Here is a 21,680-nt window from a genome sequence, read left to right as displayed (position 1 = left end):
AATATGCACGTTATGTTCTGCAGTACAATCGTGAACACGACAGAAAGTTGTGGAACCCCCTTTAATAGTTGCACCGTTAACATGAACTCTTTAATAACACTTCGTTCTTCTGTTTACACGGTGTTCTTCCGCCTGCATACAGCACCTGCTTTGGCCACGCCCCCTCTTAAAGAGACAGCGCCCTCTTCCAAAGGAACAACGAGCACTCGCCTCCCTTCACATGAATTACCGTAAACACTAATTATAAGAAATGGACGCTGTTGAATTACAACAGTAAGATATATGAAATAACATGTCAGGGTGCTAAACCCTCCCCCACTAAAATAATACAATATCCAACATTAGTGTAACGACCAGATAACCCTTTTGAACCTCAAGAGATGAGGACTGCCTAGTATAGTTACACAATCATACATGTCAATAGCTACACATCTGATGACTATCACAGCATGAGTACAGGATGAATAAGCAACTATTTATGTTCCTGTGGTTGTATTGTCTTAATCCAGAGGTTCATTGGTAGGCCTTCCAAGTCCATTGAGTCACATATGGCAATATCTACCATTCCAACATACTTAATGTACATTAACATTATATATGCGTTAACGTGCGGTACTATTTCTACCAGAATACCTTTTGTCTCACCTCCTTACATTGTAACACCACCTTTTCTGCAAATTACCTTGTGTTTTTTCAGTTTCCAAAAATGTATTTTTTAATAATGACTTAATGCAACTGTATTACTTAACAGGTATCATTCAAACACATGAATACTCGAATTAGCATTCGCTGTGTTTTTGAAGAAACTGTATCCTCTTCATCGACTTGGTGTTCTGGTATTTCCTCAGAATCCGGGTGTTGAATCGTCTCCTGCTCCTGAAGCACCGACTCCCCCCTTTGGTGTCCGTCCTGGGCAGTGTCCTCCTCTTGCGGCGGGCTCCTTTCGTTCCGAGTGGTTCTTTCAGGCTGAGTTTTTACTCTGGACAGCCGTCTGGTTGTGGACTTGAAGACTGAGGCTTGAGGGTCAAGGTGAGTCTTTTGACGATGTCCAGGCACCCACTAAGTATATTCTTCCTCGCTTGGCCTCTCAGAGTCTCCATGGTCAGTCTGAGCCTCTCCTCTTGGTTTTGGCGTGTCGTCCTTTTCTTTCTTCTGGTCTTCATTTCTTACTTTCTGATATTTGGTGCAGTGTCCATCAGTAAGGTAAGGACAAGGTAACCGAAGATTTCTGAGGAGGGTTCTCACTCTACATACATGTTTTTAAATATATTTTTAATACGCAGTATGTAATTCTCCCTAAAGTTTTCTCGTCTTCAAAATGGATGCAGGCGACCAAACAACTCAAGGATTTATTTTAGTAGGAAGTCATTTTACAGTCCTTCAAAAATATTTATTAAATATGTACGCATTAGAAAACACAAACAACATTTCTAAAATGACAAAATAGCAGCTTCATTTTCTTTCAGCTGATTTTAACATAAATGTATTTTAGGACCGTAAAACAGAAATAGAGAACAAATATTTGAGGAAATACTTTCGATGAATTTAAGACCTTTGAAGCTGGAATTAACATCTCGACTGGTTCAAAAGGTTATTTAGTAGATTTGAAGAAAAGTGATCGAAAGATTTCTCAGGAAAAAAAAGAAAGAACAATTACGAAGATATCATATCAACACAAGTCAAAAGGTCTTCATGTTGAAAAAAATTAATTAAATCACATTTCCTGCTTTTGTCAAGAATATCTTTTTGAAATATACATTGTTAAAAATAACAATGTATATTTTCTTTGTTTCCAAGCTCAGAAAAGAAATAATTTGAAAAGTTATGTTGCTGGTCTCTTTTTTATTTTTATAATGGTGTTTTCTAAGCCTATTATGAATGCATCACCCAATCATAAACTCATTTTTTATGTCCTTGAGCAAAAACACTGAATATTTTAACGGAAATAAAAAACGAAAAACAACAAATCTAAAAAAAGTTCTCATCCCTCCGACGAGCCTTGAATACGATAGATTCCAAAAAGGTTCAGAATAATTGACATAGTTCCTCAAAAAGTCAAAGTGTTCAGCTCGCCCACGGGTCTTTACCCGTCGCCTCCTGAAACACACAGAAAGGTTTCAGTCAACAACGGCAGCATCGAACCACCGACCCGAGAGATCGGGAATGAAACACACACACACAAAGATACATATATACACACATATATATATACACACTTATTATATATTTATTATAATATAATATATATTTACATAATATATTTATAAATAAATATATATTTATATAATAATATATATATTTATACAATAATATATATTTATACACACATATATAGAATATACACATATACACACACACGCATATATCATCGATGAGTCATCACCTGGTACTTCCTGTAGTGCGTTAGGCTGCTGCAGTGCTGCTGTTTGGCTTCGTCCTCGTCGGCGTAGATCAGCTGACACAAGTTACAGAAGTAACCGACGACCGGGCGGACAAACTCTGTTCCTGTGAGGACCAAAAGAAACCACGCAGTCAGGGGATAGTGAATGCACCACTGCATGAACTAATGATTAAATAAATGATACTATATAGCGCGTGTGATAGACAAGCCCGAGGTGCGTCGTATCACACATGTTGGTTCTAAATGAGTACAAAACCCTGAGTATTGACTGCAGGTAACGTTGGTGATGTCTACACAACCAGACTACTCGTCGCCGTGTGGTCAGGAGATAGAATGCAGCGTTCACACATGACGCAGAGACTTCTACACAACCAGATGAGTCGCCCCCTGGTGGTCAGTAGAGTATAAAAGGTTTAAGACTCTGCAGCAAGACTTCCCTCTGCAGGACCGGAGGTCGCCTCCTGGTTCCATCCAGGACCAGATGAGACGAGTAAACAATGAAGGTGAATTCTCTCACCGACGGGCCTTGTGGGTTCCTGCTGCTCATCAGCGCCCTCCGCAGATCCAGATTGTTGCTGCACTTGTAGCGTTGCTTCAGAGTCCTCCGAGTCCTGCAGCCAATCAACAGCAGCTTTCTACACACACATTATTGGAACCGTTATCTTGTGTTACTCATTCATATACAAACTGAACCACATGCATATATCTTTGAAGGTATCCAGGTTTTTTTAAACCACATGTTGCTGGTCTTTACTGGTACCAGTGTGTGGTTTTGTAGGATGTCCAGTAAAGTCTGGTTGATCGGGACTCACTTTCAGTGCTGGTTCAGAGGTCTCCCCCTGAACTTTAGAGGACTTTTCGTCTTTACACTCGTCCGTCTCCGGAGTCTTCTTCGTCGATCCTTCCTTTTTGTGGATCGCCAACTTTAGTTTCTCATCATTCGTCGACTCGTTCCTCTTCTCGGGCCCCGAGTCGTTCTCACAAGTCCCTTTTCTTTTTAAGAGGTTGTCTTCTGGACTTGTTTCAGGCACAGACTCTTTTTTCGGAGCTTTTTTAGCAGAAGACTCCTTCTCAGCTGCTTTCACTGCTGCCGTCTTTCCCCCCGTCCTTGGGCCACTGAGTCGGCTGCCTGTGAAGATAGGGAATCAGGGTTAATGCCCACAGAGATCTGAACGGCGATCAGAAGACGTGGTGGAAAGGGTCGGTGGACTCTGACCCGTCGGGGAGACGCTCGTATCGGTTGGAGAGGGATACGTAGACCTTGTGGCCTTCGATGGTGATAGGGTTAATCCTCAGCCCACTGACGACTCTCAGCGCCTCTGAAGAAGTCGTCATCTCGATGAAACCCTGAAACAGACAAACAACGTCTTTAAAATCAACTTGCGTCATATTCCTACAAATTCAGGTAAATCTGACCATTCAGAAAAGAATATGCAATATCTCGTATTAATGTTGGTCATTCAAACTTCATCATTGGGTGGAAACGTTGTTTTCATTCAGCCATTAACTAACATTAATTTTTCAATAATCTCCACTATCTTCTTATATTTAGAATTCTCAAAAATGTTGAAACAACGCACAGAAATAAAAAGTATATATACTTGTGAAACAATGGAGGCCTTGACACAACAAATACATCACGGACCCAAAAATTACACGGTCTTTAACGTGGGCCAGAGTAATAAAATGTCAGATCGACCTCACAGGCGACTTTGTGCGTTACAGGTAACAGAAGAAAAGGTTCTGACCGATCCGCGTCCGTGGACCAAATGGAACTTCACCGGTGTCCCAAAATCGGTCACCAGCTTCAAAAAGTCATCATTCTTGTATGGACCCAGCGGGAGGCCGAAGAAGGTAACCACTCGGGTGGACGAAGACTGCAAACAACAACAACATCAGACACATCCCGACCAACAAAACAAACCGATTTGATCAACGTCGTTATTTCCTTCTTACTCTGGATTCATCTTCTTCGACTTCTTTATCTGCAACAAATCAGGGGAAAGATGAAATGTTAAATCTGATGACCTGATGACCTCACATCAGTCTTTCAGAACAGTTGCTCTGGGGTTACCTGTGTCATCAGACTGGTCTTCTCCCAGTTCGTCGAGAATGATGCAGTCCTTCAGGTCTAAAGGGAAGTCTGGCTCCTCCTGCAGACAACACGCACAACAGTAGTTTTACACTTGTATCCAGTTCAAAACATTGAGTATTTTAGCCCTCAGAGGTCAACTACTTCAAGTAGTACTATTCCTAATGCTACTGCATTAGGGCTGCAACTAACGATTATTTTAATTATCGATTAATCTGTTGATTAATTTATCGATAAAAAAAACCTTCCAACCCTTAATTCAAAAACATTACCAACTAGAACGGGCACTCGTTGGAGCGCATACCTTCGCATATCACAAGATTGGGCATTGAATTATGAACATTTTGGCATTAGTTGCATGCCAATTGGATACAAATTTACCGTGCTATGGTAAAAAGAAGATTTTGACCTATCCATGACCTTGACCCGATTGATCCCAAAATCTAATCAAATGGTCCCCGGATAATAACCAATCATCCCACCAAATTTCATGCGATTCAAGAAGATGTTGACCTTTTCATGACCTTTGACCCGATCAATCCCAAAATCTAATCAAATGGTCCCCGGATAATAACCAATCATCCCACCAAATTTCATGCGATTTGGTTTAAAACTTTTTTTGTTATGCGAATAACACGCATACAAATAAATAAATAAATGGCGATCAAAACATGACCTTCCGCATTTTCAATGCGAAGGTAAAGATAAGCCCCGCCTCCTCACAGACGTCATTTGCATCGGTGAGAGGGCGGGGCTTATCTCCATTAATTTGCTCCGTGAACTGTTTGATCAAAGCAGCTAGTGAAGATGAAACACCTCATAAAACCTCTAATTTACAAACACTTTGCTAAAAACTACACATAATGATAGTGTTTACATCCACCTTTGCCCAATACTCCCCTTTACTGACCAGAGCTTGAACGCATCCTAATGCAAGTCAATGGAGCCTCTGTACGTTGTTACACGGACAAATAATGTATTTAAAATGTTAAATTAGACTCTACCTCGTCCTCCTCCGGCCGAGGCTCTTCTGCTTCCTCTTCCTCCTCTTCCTCTTCCGCCTCAGCTGCTTCCTTCTTTATCTCCATCACTCTCTCCCGATCGTCAGCCTCTTCTTTCTTTCTCTCCATCATTCTCTCCCAATCGTCAGGCTCTTCCTTCTTTATCTTCATCACACTCTCCCGATCGCCAGCCGCTTCATCCTTCGCCTCCTCATCCTTCGCCTCCTCCTCTTCATCTAAATACAAAACAGAAATCGGAACAGTTTCTTTAAAGTCGGTCTCAGATTTTTTTCTTTTTCCAGAAACGGCTGAGAATTTATTCCATTCCACCTTTTTTCGGTGAGTCTGTTCTCTCTGCGGGACAGTCCTCTTCCTCTTCGTTTTTCTCTTCCTCGACATCGGCATCATGCACAGTTTCTCCGTCCTCGCCGATCACCTCCATCCCCTCGATGTCGCTCTCCTCTGCAGACGACCTGCAGGCCGTCACGATCAGGTTAAATAAACTCTCCGCTAAAGTTATTAAAGTATCTACCCAACTACTAATCTACTCACTACCTCCCTACCCACCCAACTACTACTCTACTCACTACCTACCTATCTACTCCCTACCTACTACCTCCCTATCTACACATCTACTCCCTACCTAACTATAAATCTTCTGACTACCTACCTAACTAGTAATCTACTCACCACCTAACCATCTACTCCCTACCTAACTACTAATCTACTCACTACCTACTAATCTACTCACTACCTACTTAACTAACCACCCAACCATCTACTTACTGATCCATCTACCTCCTACCTATGTATCGATCTTTCTACCTTTGACCAATGTATCTATCTATGTATCGAATGATCAATCTATCTATCTATCGACCTACCTATTATCTATCTATCGATCTGTCTATCTTCTACCTATGTATGTATCGATCCATCCACCCACCTACCTACCCAACTACCTACAGCAGGAGGTTCTGAATGTGGGATTGACGTAACAAACAGGAAACACTCACTCTTCTTCCTCCTCTTCCTCAGTGGCTGCTTTGTGTTCAGGTTTGGAGTCTTTGACAGAAGCCGGATCCGGATCAGTCCTGGACTCAGAGTCTGAGGAGAGAAGGAGGATTTTTCATATCAAGAATACTTAATGAAATGAACACACACACACACACACACACACACACACACATACCAGTCGTCGTCTCCGTCTTCTCCGGCACCATCGTCTTTTCTCCTGATGTGGACCTGGTCCCTTTGCTGGACCTGGACCTTCTGTCTTTTGTGGACTTTTCTCTGGATTTAGACCTGGTTCTGGTCGCCTTGTCTCTTTAGTGGACCTTTCCCTGGATTCGGACCTGGTTCTGGTCGTCATTTCCCTGCTGGATTTATTTCTGGAGCTCGACCGCTCCTCTTTGCTGGACTTGTCTTTAGATGCATCTCTGGATCTGGTTCTCTTTTCGCAGGTGGATTTCTCTCCTTCCTCCTTCCTGCTCCTCCTCTTTCTCTTCGTCCCGTCTTCATTCTCTCGGCTGGAGCTCCGCCTCCTTTTGGTGGGAGGCGTGTCCTCTTTGTACCTCTGAGCTGCAGCGACCCGTCTGCAGGACCAAGGAGGATTCTCACAGATCAATAAGTCCTGGATCAGAACCGGCTGGTGGATCTACTCACATGAGGCTCTTGAACTCTCCAGAGAAACACACTTTGATGGAGCAGCTGTTGATCCTCAGAGTTCTGGAGGAATAATAATCCACCAATTTCTGAGCATCGGGACTGTTCTTCATCTCGATTAAGGCCTGAAGGACAACGGATGTTAAAATACGGTGTAATACGACAGGACTAAAGTGCAGTACGACCATATGGTACTACAGTACTACGATACGGTACTACAACGATACATTATTACAGTACCACGATATGGTACTACGATACGGTACTACAGTACTATGATACAGTACTATGATACGGTACTACGATACTACAGTAGGCTACTATGATACGGTACTACGATACAGTACTACCGTACTATGATACGTTACAACAGTACAACAATAGAGTACTGCAGCACTATGATGCAATACTACAATACAAAAACATGAACAGATTGATACTTTTTTTAAAGAAGGTATCGGGGAGATCAATGCCTCAGAACGGACCCCTGCGGGACCAGAACCTCTCGGGTTCTCCTCACCGTCGACGGCAGGAACAGGAAGTACAGCGGCGAGCCGAAGCGCTTGACGACAGCCATCAGGTCCGATTGGCTGTCGTCTCCCGGTGGAGCCGGAGAGAAACTCACCACCCGAGAGCTCTGAGGAGAAACGGAGGGGGGGGGGGGGACAGTGGACCAATCAGAGGGTTCAGAACCAAAAGAACATAAATAACTACCTGGCGTCTTACCTGGAGGAAGTTGAAGGTGTTGGAGATGGTGAACTCCATCTGCTCCCCGTTGACGGTCAGAGGGGAGTTCTTGTAGTACTTCACCAGGTCCTCGGCCTGGTCGATGGACCCCAGCTCCACGAACGCCTGCAGGGTCACAGCACATCCGGGTTTGTTTTAATGTGTGGAGAACAAACACAGGAGTTATGTTCCTGAAGTCTCCGATGCATCACAGTGACGTTTAGACTCAGAACCGACTCGATACCAACGGAGCCCGGTTGCACCGGGTGGCTCAACGACGAGGGTCAACTCGCTCTTTTCTGGACTGGAAAAAATAAATACATCCAAAAGTCCAAGTCGGGTACATCGGCTGAGCTGGAATCACCTTCATACATCTGGTGTCTGAATTACAACCTTGTTTCACGTGCTTTCCATCCACCTTGTTTTAACTGTCCTCCTGCTCCTCCTCCTCCTCCTCCCCTCCTCCAGGCGATGGGCTTCTTCAGGGGCATGTCCTTCCCTCTGGCCAGCATCACCATCTACAACTCGGTGGTGTTCGGCTTCTTCAGCAACGCGCAGAGGCTCATCAGCCAGCATCGCCATGGCGACGGGCGCCACCCGTGCGGCATGGCGGACCTCGCCGCGGCCAGCATGCTGACGGGCCTGATGTCGGTGGGCCTGGGCACCCCGGTGGACCTGGTGAAGATCAGGCTGCAGCTGCAGACGCAGATGGTCCTCGCAGGTAAATACTAAAAATATGTATTTATTAATAATATATAAATATATGTTTATATATATATATAAACATTACAATTTATATTTATTTCAACATATAAAAACAACTCCAAATATATAAATGTATATTTATATATAAATATGTATACATATATACATATTTTCCCAGCTGCTCCTGAACGCATCATCTCATTCTTCCGGTAAGCTCTGGTTGCCAGCTCAACAGCGAGCATGACTTCTTCTTCTCTCCCTCCCGCTCCCTCTTGCTCAGTGTGTCTCATGTATAGTTATCCCCCTGCCTCCCTTAATGATAACGATACATGCAACAAGTGTAGTTTATTTGCTAGGTTGGAGGCAGGTCTAAGTGGGTTAGATGCACGGCTCCGCGCTATCGAAGCTCAGACAGCTATGCTAGTTAGCCCGCCCTCTCCCGTAGTCGGCGCGGAGCTACAGTCAGCTGTTAGCTGTTCCCCGGCGGTAACCGTGCAGCCGGATGGTTGGGTAGTTAGTCGCAGGAGTCGTAAGTCTACACAGAAGCCCGCTGTGCACCAACCACTTCACGTTTCGAACCAGTTTTCCCTGCTCAGCGACACACCCGCTGAGGAACACACCCTGGTTATCGGGAGCTCTATAGTCAGGAACGTGAAAATAGCGAAGCCACGGACCAGAGTCGTGTGCCTCCCGGGGGCCAGAGCGGGCGACGTGGAGTCTTGTTTGAAGCTGCTGGCTAAGGATAAGCGGAGATACAGTCAGATTGTAATACACGCCGGTGGTAATGACGCACGAGCCCGCGCTCGGAACTCACTAAAATTAATGTGGAATCGCTGTGTGCTTATGCCAAGACGTTGTCGGACACCGTAATTTTCTCTGGCCCTCTCCCAAATTTGCAGACAGACGAATTATATAGCCGAATGTCGTCTTTCAACCGCTGGCTGTCGAGGTGGTGCCCAGCGAATAATGTGGGCTACGAAGACAACTGGAAGACTTTCTGGGGAAAACCTGATCTGATGAGGAGAGACGGCATTCATCCCACGTTGGACGGAGCGCCTCATTTCTGCGAATATGACCAAGTTGATCACCGGACTTAATCTATGACAACCCAGGGTTCAGATCAGGAACCGGGAGCAGAGTTGTAGTTTAACACCCTTCTCTGCTCTTCCATTCGAGCAGTTACCCACCCTTGACTTTAGAGTAGAGACTGTGTCTGTCCCACGGCCACTTCAATTAAATAAATCAAAAGTAAGCAGAAGAGGAGTCGTACACAATAACCTTATACAAGTTAACACAATTATTTCAGCAGTGCAACAAAATAGGTCTATTAAATGTGGTCTCCTAAATATTCGATCTCTGTCATCTAAAGCTGTGTTACTGAATGATTTAATATCAGATAATCACATTGATTTATGTTGCCTAACTGAAACCTGGCTGAGCCATGAAGAATATGTCTGCCTGAATGAATCGACTCTCCAAGTCATATTAATACTCACATTCCTCGAGGCACCGGTCGAGGAGGTGGAGTAGCAGCCATCTTTGAATCGAGCCTATTAATTAATCCTCAACCAAAATTACACTACACCTCATTTGAAAGCCTTGTTCTTAGTCTTTCACATCCAACCTGGAAAACACTACAGCCAATTCGATTTGTGATTCTGTACCGCCACCAGGTCCATATTCAGAGTTTATATCTGAATTCTCAGAATTTATATCAAGTTTGGTTCTTAAAACCGATAAAGTTATTATTGTTGGAGATTTTAATATCCATGTGGATGTTGATAATGATTGCCTTAGTGCTGCATTCATCTCCTTGTTGGACTCGATTGGCTTCTGTCAGAGTACAGAAACCCACTCACAGCTTTGGCCACACGCTTGATCTTGTTCTTACTTATGGCGTTGACATTGAGCATTTGAACGTCTTCCCACAGAATCCTCTTCTGTCAGACCACAACCTCATAACTTTTGAATTTATACTACCGAGTGTACTCCGTTACTCAAATGTATCTACACTAGATGTCTAACTGATAGTGCTGTAGCTAAATTTAAAGCGATTCCTTCTGTATTTGATTCGATACCACGTCTCAATATAACAGAGGACTCCTGGTCTAACTTTAGTCCGTCCCAGATTGATCATCTTGTTGACAGTGCCATAGGCTCTCTGAGAATGACACTGGACTCGATAGCCCCTCTGAAGAAGAAGACAGTGAGGAAGAGGAGGTTTGCTCCTGGTATAACCCTCAGACCCGCAAACTGAAGCAACGTCACGAAAGCTTGAACGCATATGGCGTTCAACTAATCTCAAGAATCCCGCTTAGTTTGGCGAGATAGTCTTAAAACATATAAGAAGGCCCTCCGTAATGCCAGAGCAGCCTATTACTCATCAATAATAGAAAAATAAAACAACCCCAGGTTTCTCTTCAGCACTGTAGCCAGGCTGACAGAGAGTCACAGCTCTGTGGAGCCGAGCATTCCTATAAACCTTAGTGGTAATGACTTTATGAACTTCTTTAATGAAAAGATTTTAACTATTAGGGACAAGATTAATAATCTCTTGCCCATAACCAGTGCCAATCTGTCCTCAAGTGGAATGGCCTTGGAAACCGCTGTATGCCCTGGTGTATATTTGAGGATTTTCTCCTATCAACCGTGACCAATTATTTTCAACGGTTTCTACTTGAACACGTCTACCTGTCTCTTGGACCCCATCCCACGAGGCTGCTTAAAGACGTTTTGCCTTTAATTGGCGGCTCTATTAGATATTATCAATGTGTCTCTGCTAACAGGCCACGTACCACACTCCTTCAAGGTGGCTGTTATTAAACCTCTCCTGAAGAAGCCCACTCTGGATCCAGAGGTATTGGCTAACTACAGACCGATCTCTAACCTCCCTTCCTCTCCAAGATCCTTGAGAAAGTGGTCGCAAATCAGTTGTGCGACTTTCTACATCATAATAGTTTATTTGAGAAATTTCAATCAGGATTTAGAAAACACCACAGCACCGAGACGGCACTGGTGAAAATTACAAATGACCTCTTAATGGCAGCAGATAAAGGACTCCTCTCTGTCCTGGTCTTGTTAGACCTTAGTGCTGCATTCGACACCATTGACCATGACATCCTGTTACAGAGACTGGAGCAGTCGATTGGCATTTCAGGCACGGCACTAATTTGGTTTAAATCCTATTTATCAGATCGATCTCAGTTTGTATTTGTAAACGATGACGCCTCGATAACCACCAACGTTAATCACGGAGTTCCACAAGGTTCTGTGCTTGGACCAATTTTATTTACCTTATACATGCTTCCTTTGGGCAATATTATCAGGAAACACTCCATAAACTTTCATTGTTATGCAGATGACACTCAACTATATTTATCGATAAAACCAGAGGAGAGCAACCAACTCTGTAAAATTCAAGCATGTCTTAAAGACATAAAAACATGGATGACCTGCAACTTCTTGATGTTAAACTCAGACAAAACCGAAGTAATTTTAATCGGCCCTGAGCACCTCAGAGATCAATTATCTGGTGATGTGGATTCTGTAGACGGCATTGCCCTGGCATCCAACACCACTGTAAAGAATCTTGGCGTTATCTTTGATCGGGACTTGTCCTTTAACTCCCACGTAAAGCAAATCTCAAGGACTGCATTCTTTCATCTACGTAATATTTCAAAAATCAGGCACATCTTGTCTCAAAAGATGCAGAAAAATTGGTTCACGTTCGTTACTTCGAGATTGGATTACTGCAACTCCTTATTAGCAGGCTGCTCTAATAAATCTCTTAGGTCCCTCCAGTTGATCCAGAATGCTGCAGCTCGTGTTCTCACTAAAACTAAGAAAAGAGATCACATCACTCCTGCACTAGCTGCTCTGCACTGGCTCCCAGTAAAATCAAGAATCACTTTTAAAATTCTTCTCTTAACCTACAAAGCCTTGATTGGTGATGCTCCATCATATCTTAAGGAGCTTGTCGTACCATATTGCCCCACTAGAGAGCTACGCTCACTAAATGCGGGACTACTTGTAGTTCCTAGAGTCTTAAAAAGTAGAATGGGAGCCAGAGCCTTTAGTTATCAAGCTCCTCTTTTATGGAACCAGCTTCCAATTTCAGTCCGGGAGGCAGACACAGTCACCTCGTTTAAGAGTAGACTTAAGACCTTCCTCTTTGACAGAGCTTATAGTTAGGGCTGAATCAGGTTTGCCCTGGTCCAGCCCCTTGATATGCTGCTATAGGCTTATAGCTGCCGCGCGTCGCTTTAGGATGCACTGAGTACCTATCTCCTTTTTTTCTCTCCTTAAGGATGAATTTTCATCTCTCAATCACACGTTACTAACTCTGCTTTCTCCCCGGAAGTCCTTTTTGACTTTACGTCTCATGGGGTCATCGGACCCTATGAGACGGCATAGATCTATCTGCCTGATGGATCGTCTGGGTCGTGGAATTCCTGCTCATGACTACGCCACTGTCCTGTTGAGACTCCGCCCACTCCTCCTCCCCACCGCCATCTGCCTGATGGATCGTGGAGGTCTCCATCGTGGAATATGCCTACTATGAACTATTCATACACTCTGTCATATTCATTGAATGTATTTTAACTCTAAATCTGTCCTTCTGTACACATTACATCTATTGCATCTGTCCATCCTAGGAGAGGGATCCTCCTCTGTTGCTCTCCTCCAGGTTTCTTCCTTTTTCCCCTGAAGGGTTATTTGGGAGTTTTTCCTGGTCCGATGTGAGGTTTTGGGGCAGGGATGTCTATGTGTACAGATTGTAAAGCACTCCGAGACAAATTTGTAATTTGTGAAATTGGGCTATACAAATAAACTGAATTGAATTGAATTGAATTGAATATATATATTTATATATACCAAAATATTTATAATTATATAAATAAATATATATATATATAATCATATAAATGTATATATCTATAAATATTTATATAATTTTATAAATATATATAGACATATATATATGAATATGTTTATAATTATATACATTTTTATATATAGAGAAATATATATTGATATATATATATATATTTGAATATATAAATATTTATACACTCATTTATATATTCATATGATTGTATATTTATTTAAAGGGGTGTCCCCCTCGAGTGGCAGGAGGAGGACGATGTGTTCCTTCCTTTACAATTTGTTCTAAAGCTGAAAAAAACAATGGCGTGGTTGAGTTTGTTCTCGTTTTTCTTTTTTCGTCCGGCCTTCTGGCGTGGACAGCGACCTCGTTGGCACGGCAACGCCTGCACGAACCCAGCCGTTCCCCCATTAATGCGTTTGTCTTCGGTCACTTTTGGAGAAAGAGATGAAGGAAAAGAAAGAAAGGAACTCCCCACGACCCTCAAATATCTTTAATCTCATCTGTACATGACCTGTAGAGAAGGAAGTTAAGTATTCAAAGACGTTATGAGGAAAACAATATTTACTCAGATGTAGATTTTGAAGACTTTCCGTTTAAAAAAATAACAATTCTAACACAACAAATATTTCTTATGATTCTAGTTGTCTTAGCTCAGAAATATTACTGATATGGAACGTTCAGGTACTTAAAAAAACCCTCCTATACCAGAAATCTCTTTTGTTAGCAACCTAGCATGCTAGCCCCGGAACGGAAGCGTTCCGACATCCGCCCACTCTTTCAAAAACGGAAATCATAAATTAATTTAGTTTTCCAATCTGTCGTGTTGTAAACCAGTAATCTGAGTTCTCTGAAGGTCAGGCACCAGATAAGGAGGCGCGAGTAGACGTGGACTTCTTGATTGGTTTATGGTGGTTTATGGCGCCTGTCAGGCTCCGCCCCTTCTCACCTGTTCTCACAGGAACTTCTTGTTTTGTTCTTTTTCATAAAGGTCATGTCAGTTTGTTAATGAATCACACACGATCATATATATTAATTCATATACAGTTTATTGCTCATATCTTGCCGTAGGATAATACTAATATTACTGCCATTTGTTAAGTGTTGAAAAAGTTGGTAAAAAGTGAACCATACAGATATTTTATTTATTACTATTATAGATAAATATACCAGTATCGTATTTATGGTATACTGTTTTTATGGTAATGTATCAGTATCATGATATTTATGGCAGGTATGGTATAGATTAGAAGATCGTGACAACCAGGTAGAGGCAGAACAGACTCAAGGAACAGAGTCAAGGCTCAGCAGAGCACACAAGACTTGTTCACACCAACAAACAAAAAGGAAGTTGGTTCATGAATGACCATATTATACACAATATTACTATTATTATAGGGCCCGATCACTGACTTGGTGTCAGAATGGAGGACCTATAGATTATCATACAACGTCCAACATCGATGTTCGTGGAAGTCACCACCAGCACCCGCCCCCCCCGCACGCCTATCCTTCTCACTTTTTTCACCCCTGACCCGTTTTCATGCCTGTAATTTACTGTACATAATCCTGATAGGGGCACTAGTCTGCTGTTAGGCCCCTTCTGACGCCCCACCTTCCGCCCTCTGGAGGGCAAATAGTGGCCTCAAAGTTCCCATTGAGTCCAGAAAGACCCGTCCCCCAAGCGCGGAGCAATCCAGCATGTGAGCGCGGTATAACTCTAAAATATTAACTGTTTTGACTCAAGGACTCGTGCAATGTTTACAACATTAACTCATCATTTTAAATATGTACACATGTGTAAAGTCCTATTAGAGATTAGTTTGATAAACATGCATGGGTCAACCATCATCACGATGCTCCACTTACTGCAAACATTGTCCCACGAATATAAAATACTATAGTAATGTACGTGCATAGAGCTTTTATAACTGACCATAATCTATAGTTCAGTGTACATGTAGGCTTTTTGTCTTGTCGTTTTTCTCCATTGATTACAAGCATTTTTAGGAACAGAGAAGGACAGAGAAGGACATTTTGAGAATAATACACATCTAAATCTACAACAAAATAAAGGAAAACAAATTTCCCTCTGTTTACTTGCTTTGAATGAAACCCTGTGCCACGTTGTTTTGTGTTTTTCTATTTTCAGTTTTAATTGATAAGAAATTATAAAACTCCTACAGTCCACGAGCAAATATAATCTGTTCCTTTTCAAAGAAATCTTCAAGTTTTCAATGTAAGAACTTCAATTACTCACTGACAAGATTCATCAAAATGGCAGGAGGCCACAGATCAAGCCCATGTTCTTTGAAGAACTTTAAAATATATTTCACCATCATTTATTTAACCGCACTAAATATGTCATCTTTTATTTAACCTAGCTAAGCACTTCATTATCTTTTATTGAACCTAACTGAGTATTTGAACATATTTTATTTAACCTAATGAATCATTTCCCTGGTGATCCAAAGAGCCTATCGGCTGTCCTTGTTGGGACCGTGGGAATCTTCTCAATGCGCGTAACTTAAACTTCCAAGATGAACCAAAGATGCTGAGAGTTACATTCATAATGGCGCCTTTCCCTCTACAAAATAAAAGCGAGAGAATAAAAATGGAATTTTAAAAATCTACCTAATTTGCTTTTAAAACATTGTCTACATGCAAAAAAAAAAATTGTAGTAGTTTATTAATGTACTTTTTATTTGATGATCATCTGCCACAATCAAAATTGACCAAAATAAAAAAGCCACTAAGCCACAGTTTCTTGCTGCTGACCATGGAAACATCTATGAAACATGTTCGTCTCTTTAGTTTTAGTTGTTCGATGGTCAGTCAAACAAAAGTGACTGAAGAGTTCATTGAAAATGCCAATATGTCAGACCCCTTTGGATTGGGTTTAGTGTTTGTGTTTATAGTTTGAAAACATACCATGCAATAACATTGCCAAAACTACACCGTGTGTCTTTTATGTGCAATAAGACCTCCTAATGCTTATAGACACACTCTGTAATTGTGGCTTTTTGCAAATGACTTAATGAAACACTGTATCCACAATTAAAAATAATATATAGATATGGTCCCAACACTTTTGTACACGCTGTACACAATTAGCCAGTTTACAAACTAACTCTTTATCAAATGAAATGTCAAACTTTTTTAATGCGTTGTGAGAGAAACACTCAATATACAAACGATGTAACATGAATGGGACTTTATTTTGAAATCCGTCCCACCGGAAGTGGAGCCGCATTGTCCTCTGCTTTGCCTCGGCTCCGCTGCTTTGTTTCCGTTCACCTCCCCGCCACAGAAAGGGAAGCCCCAAAACAAGCTCCCAAAGTGAAGCGAGCAGGACTCGGACATCGTCTCGAACCTCTCGGCCTGATTACCGGATACCGGTCTGTGTGGGGTCCGGTTCCCGTCGGGGTGGAGGGGGTACCCGCGTGGTGTTTGGGGGGGGTAACGTCATTTTAAGCCGTTGGTTAGTTAGGCAGAGATAACTAGCCCGGGGGCTGTGGTCGGGTCGGGGGTCAAAGCTTCGCGGGTTGTGGTTCCGGCTCGCGCGGAGCCTCACGCGCACATCGACCCGGGAAACGGACTCGTTCACGGCAGCGCTCCGGATGACCCGCGTTGTTACCGGCTTCACCCCGCTGGACCCCACGGGAGCTCCCGCTTGTCTACGCGAGCGACTAAAGCGGTAAGAAGTTGTATTTATGTATTTATTGTGAGTTTCCTGAACTGTGTGTGTGTGTGTGTGAGAGGAGTTTAAAGTGTGAGGCTCGCGCGGAGACGCAGCAGGTGCGCCGCGCGGTTCGCCGCTCCACGCGACCACCTCGCCCCTCTCCATGAGGGCGTTATTCCTCTACTTCCGGTCCAGACTTGGTGCGACACGTCCAGCCGGTCTCGGAGGCTCGTGGGGATATTTAAATAAGATGATTACAGATCTGTAATCCCATCACAGCAAAGCTGCGCTACACGTTAAAGGTGACTTAAGCAGCCTGGCTGGCGATCACAGCTTCTTCCCCGGGACCCTGAACGCACCTTGTCTTTCTTGTTTTACGTCAACATGTTTATAGTAAAAACAAATCCTCACGATATATCATTCAGCTGTATCCTCTGTCTTATAAAGAGATGCAGTAGCTCAGTGAAAAGATGGATTATGCCACATTAGCTTTCCAACTTTAATGCATCGTGATGCGTTCAAGTTGCTTTCTGTTTAGTTTATTATTGTTTTCTCTCCATGAGCTGCTGCCACATTAGTTTGTTTTCTTTAAATCATATTATGTTGTGTAAGGTTAAACCCAATAGGGCATTATTCCATATTTCTATGATAAACTAATATTGAAATAGATGTTGCTTAATCAGATATAGCATTATGAACCAATCACGAGGAAGGGCTTTCAGATAATGAGCCTCAGGCCAGTTAAAGAAGGCCTGAGGAGCTTCATGAGTGGAGGCTGCAACACACAAACATACACAAAGGCTGCAACACACACACATACACAAAGGCTGCAACACACAAACATACACAAAGGCTGCAACACACAAACATACACAAAGGCTGCAACACACACACATACACAAAGGCTGCAACACACACACATACACAAAGGCTGCAACACACACACATACACAAAGGCTGCAACACACACACATACACAAAGGCTGCAACACACAATCATACACAACGGATAAGGTACTAGATTCTCAGCTGAGAAGGAGGGTTTCCTAGCTGAGAAGGAGGGTTTCTTACCTGAGAAGGAGGGTTTCATAGCTGAGAAGGAGGGTTTCTTACCTGAGAAGGAGGGTTTCATAGCTGAGAAGGAGGGTTCCTAGCTGAAAAGGAGGGTTTCTTGGCTGAGAAGGAGGGTTTCTTAGCTGAAAAGGAGGGTTTCTTGGCTGAGAAGGAGGGTTTCTTAGCTGAGAAGGAGGGTTTCCTAGCTGAAAAGGAGGGTTTCTTGGCTGAGAAGGAGGGTTTCTTAGCTGAAAAGGAGGGTTTCTTGGCTGAGAAGGAGGGTTTCTTAGCTGAGAAGGAGGGCTTCTTGGCTGAGAAGGAGGGTTTCTTAGCTGAGAAGGAGGGTTTCTTGGCTGAGAAGGAGGGTTTCTTAGCTGAGAAGGAGGGTTTCTTGGCTGAGAAGGAGGGTTTCTTAGCTGAAAAGGAGGGTTTCTTGGCTGAGAAGGAGGGTTTCTTAGCTGAGAAGGAGGGTTTCTTAGCTGAGAAGGAGGGTTTCTTAGCTGAGAAGGAGGGTTTCTTGGCTGAGAAGGAGGGTTTCTTAGCTGAGAAGGAGGGTTTCTTAGCTGAGAAGGAGGGTTTCTTAGCTGAGAAGGAGGGTTTCTTGGCTGAAAAGGAGGGTTTCTTGGCTGAGAAGGAGGGTTTCTTAGCTGAGAAGGAGGGTTTCTTAGCCGTCCAGAGAAGTTTAAATAAGGTTCCAGAAGCTGGACCTGCAGGGACGGCTCCAATGTCCTGCAGACAGACTGACTGACAGATGGGCTGTGGGGGGTTTGGTCTTATCAAAACACACACACACACACACACACTCACACACTCAAAGGCTTGTAGAAATCGGCATCCCTTATCACGGTTAAAGATGTGTGACGTCAAAATTCAGTAATCCCATCCAATCAACCAAAACGAGCCCCTCCCTAAAATCTGAGTGGCATTCATGAATGAGTTTATCTCGTGACGCGTTGGTCCAGTGGCGGTGAGCGTCTTCCATGCGGCGTGCTGAGTGGACTGATGGCCGAGAGCGTATTGGTGACTTTCTTGTGGAAGCCCAGTCAAAGGTCACGTGTGAAAGAGGCCCTTAATAGATTAACTTCAGAGCTCCTTCTCTCAGCAGCTTTATGGATTTACGGCTCGCTGAGTATCACGTTTTTAATTTGTATCCATAATAAAGTCGGAAAGACTCATGAGCAGAAGAAAGAAGGCGGCGGTAGATGTTATGGATCATCTAACATACATAGTACAGGGTTCCTACGGTCATGGAAAACCTGGAAAAGTCATGGAATTTTTAAATGCTCATTTCTAGGCCTGGAAAAGTCATGGAGAAAACTTAAATCATAAAAGTTTTGGAAAAGTCATGGAAATGTGTTATAATCACATGTCCATTTACGCCGAGTTAGAAATAATTAATGTTTATTTAAAGAAAGACGCTCCAAATATGAGCCGGCGTACGCTCTCCATACGCAACATGTTCTACATGTTCATGTTTATACCGAGATGTCAGTTTGGTCCTGGACATGTGGTTTAAAGTTCTGGAAATCCATCGGTCAACATGTGTAAGAGCCCTGAGTAAATACACAGCATATATATATATATAATTCTTTAGCCTGTGTAACGATGTGACGTGGTTCAGGAGGAGGGTCAGTGTGATGTTCTTGGGGTCGGAGCAGTGAAGGGGGGCGTGCTGTCCAACAGTCGTGTTATGCAATGGAACTACAAGCAGAATAATGTGCGTCTGCAAAGCCAACAAGTTATTCTGAGTTGATTAAAGAGCCAGAGTGATGCAGCAGTGACCTTTGACCTGCGTGAGGAGCTTCCTCTCTCGATGTGGAGGTGCTCTCGTGACTTTCAGTCCGTCCTACAGGATGGAGGATGTTCCTCGTGTGTGTCCCTTAGAAAATGTTTAACGAAGCCTATTTTCTTTACACTTCTGTAGTTCTGTTGTATAAGTTCACAAGATAAATGTGCTGGACGTATAATATATATTTATTAAAACTATGATGAGGATGCCTGAGCCATAGTTGAAGCCGGCTCTCTGCTGTTTGTTTGTTTGTTTTAGGGCCTCTCCTCTCTGTTGTCTTGTAGAATAATACAGTTGGAGATATTTATTTTGATATTTGTATTTAGTTTTTTTGTAAAGTAATATTGATTATTCATTGCTTATTGAGGTTATATTTTTATATGTTAGAAGAGCTTTTTTCTTATGATAGTTTCAGTTTAGTTCATTGTGATTGTTGTTTAAATATATTTAGTTTTAGGTTCACTGATTGCGTAACACTGTGGTTACATAGGTGTGGGTAGCTTCAGGACCAGCATGCACCTGGGTGGCCGATGGTTTTTTACCAGTGTCAGCATTTTGTTTGTCCGTTTTGTTTGTTTCGTAGCTCCGGGTATCTTTCTTCCATTACTCCCTCCATCCCCAGTCCTTTCTCTCTCTCCTCCGCCACCTCTTTCTCTCTCTTAGTGAACGCCCCCCCTCAGTGTGGCGTTAAAGCAGGCCGGTGTTACGCAACACTGCAACCGGGAGGAAGCCTCACATGCAGGAAGCTGTAGGAGTTGGGAGAGGAAGTCTCGGCCTCCCCTTTGACCGGTCATGTGACTTCTTGGGCTTTATGAGGCACCGGCTTCCTTCTTCTTATATGTCCTCCGCTTCTCTCTTCGTCTTCCTCTTCGTCACTCTTTCCTGTGAAGACGTGTTGAAGTGTCTGTGTCTCCGTGAATAATCCTCTCGCATCTCTTTTGTCTGCCGAAGCTGAGAAACAAAAGAACTGTTTTCCATGTGCATTTAAAAGTGCTTAGCTGTTGGATTTGGGGACTGGCCGCACAGAAGATAACCGGCAACCTTCAACCTTCAATCAAGCTTCACTGAGACGGTGTTCAAGCAGCCTCAGTGAGCAGAGCATCATGTGACTTCAACCTCACAAAAACAAACTTATTCTTTAGAAATGTAATACCCAAACTAAGAAGAGTGGCTGTAAGCCACTAAAAGGGCTATTTGAATATCTTTTGTGTTTTATAAACAACAATAATGAGCATATTTAAAGGAATGGTGCAGCTGACTATGGAGGACTTAAAATGTCTTAAGTATAAATAAATAAATGCATGAATAAATGTAGGAAAAAATAAATGCTTAAATAAATGTATAAATAAATATAGGAATAAATAAATGCTTAAATAAATGTATAAATAAATAAATGCATGAATAAATGTAGGAAAAAATAAATGCTTATATAAATGTATAAATATAGGAATAAATAAATGCTTAAATAAATGTATAAATAAATAAATATAGGAATAGATAAATAAATTGTTAGATATATGTATACAAGAATAAATAAATGCTTAAATAAATGTATAAATACTGGAATAAATAAATAAATTGTTAGATATATGTATACAATAATAAATAAATGCTTAAATAAATGTATAAATACATAAATACAGGAATAAATAAATACATTATTAGATATATGTATACAATA

At 42.4% G+C, this 21,680-nt stretch overlaps 1 protein-coding gene across 2 annotated transcripts in view; it reads left to right on the top strand.

The window, feature by feature from the left end:
- The window catches only part of LOC130212581 (solute carrier family 25 member 48-like), a 50,891-nt gene that overhangs the window by 21,836 nt on the left and 7,375 nt on the right, over window positions 1–21,680 (top strand). The window contains exons 3-4 of one of the 2 annotated variants that reach the window (XM_056443603.1): window positions 849–1,029; window positions 8,354–8,606. In XM_056443603.1, the coding sequence (XP_056299578.1) occupies window positions 8,357–8,606 (250 nt within the window). In that variant the 5' untranslated portion in view covers window positions 849–1,029; window positions 8,354–8,356. Of the gene's footprint in view, window positions 1–848; window positions 1,030–4,173; window positions 4,256–8,353; window positions 8,607–21,680 lie in introns of those variants that run through there. The other variant, XM_056443602.1, reaches the window with a different exon arrangement.

This window comes from Pseudoliparis swirei, chromosome 22 (assembly GCF_029220125.1).
Source record: "Pseudoliparis swirei isolate HS2019 ecotype Mariana Trench chromosome 22, NWPU_hadal_v1, whole genome shotgun sequence".
Classification (NCBI taxonomy): domain Eukaryota; kingdom Metazoa; phylum Chordata; class Actinopteri; order Perciformes; family Liparidae; genus Pseudoliparis; species Pseudoliparis swirei.
The sequence above is the reverse complement of the archived record's forward strand: the minus strand, read 5'-3'. Positions and strand labels throughout refer to the sequence as shown.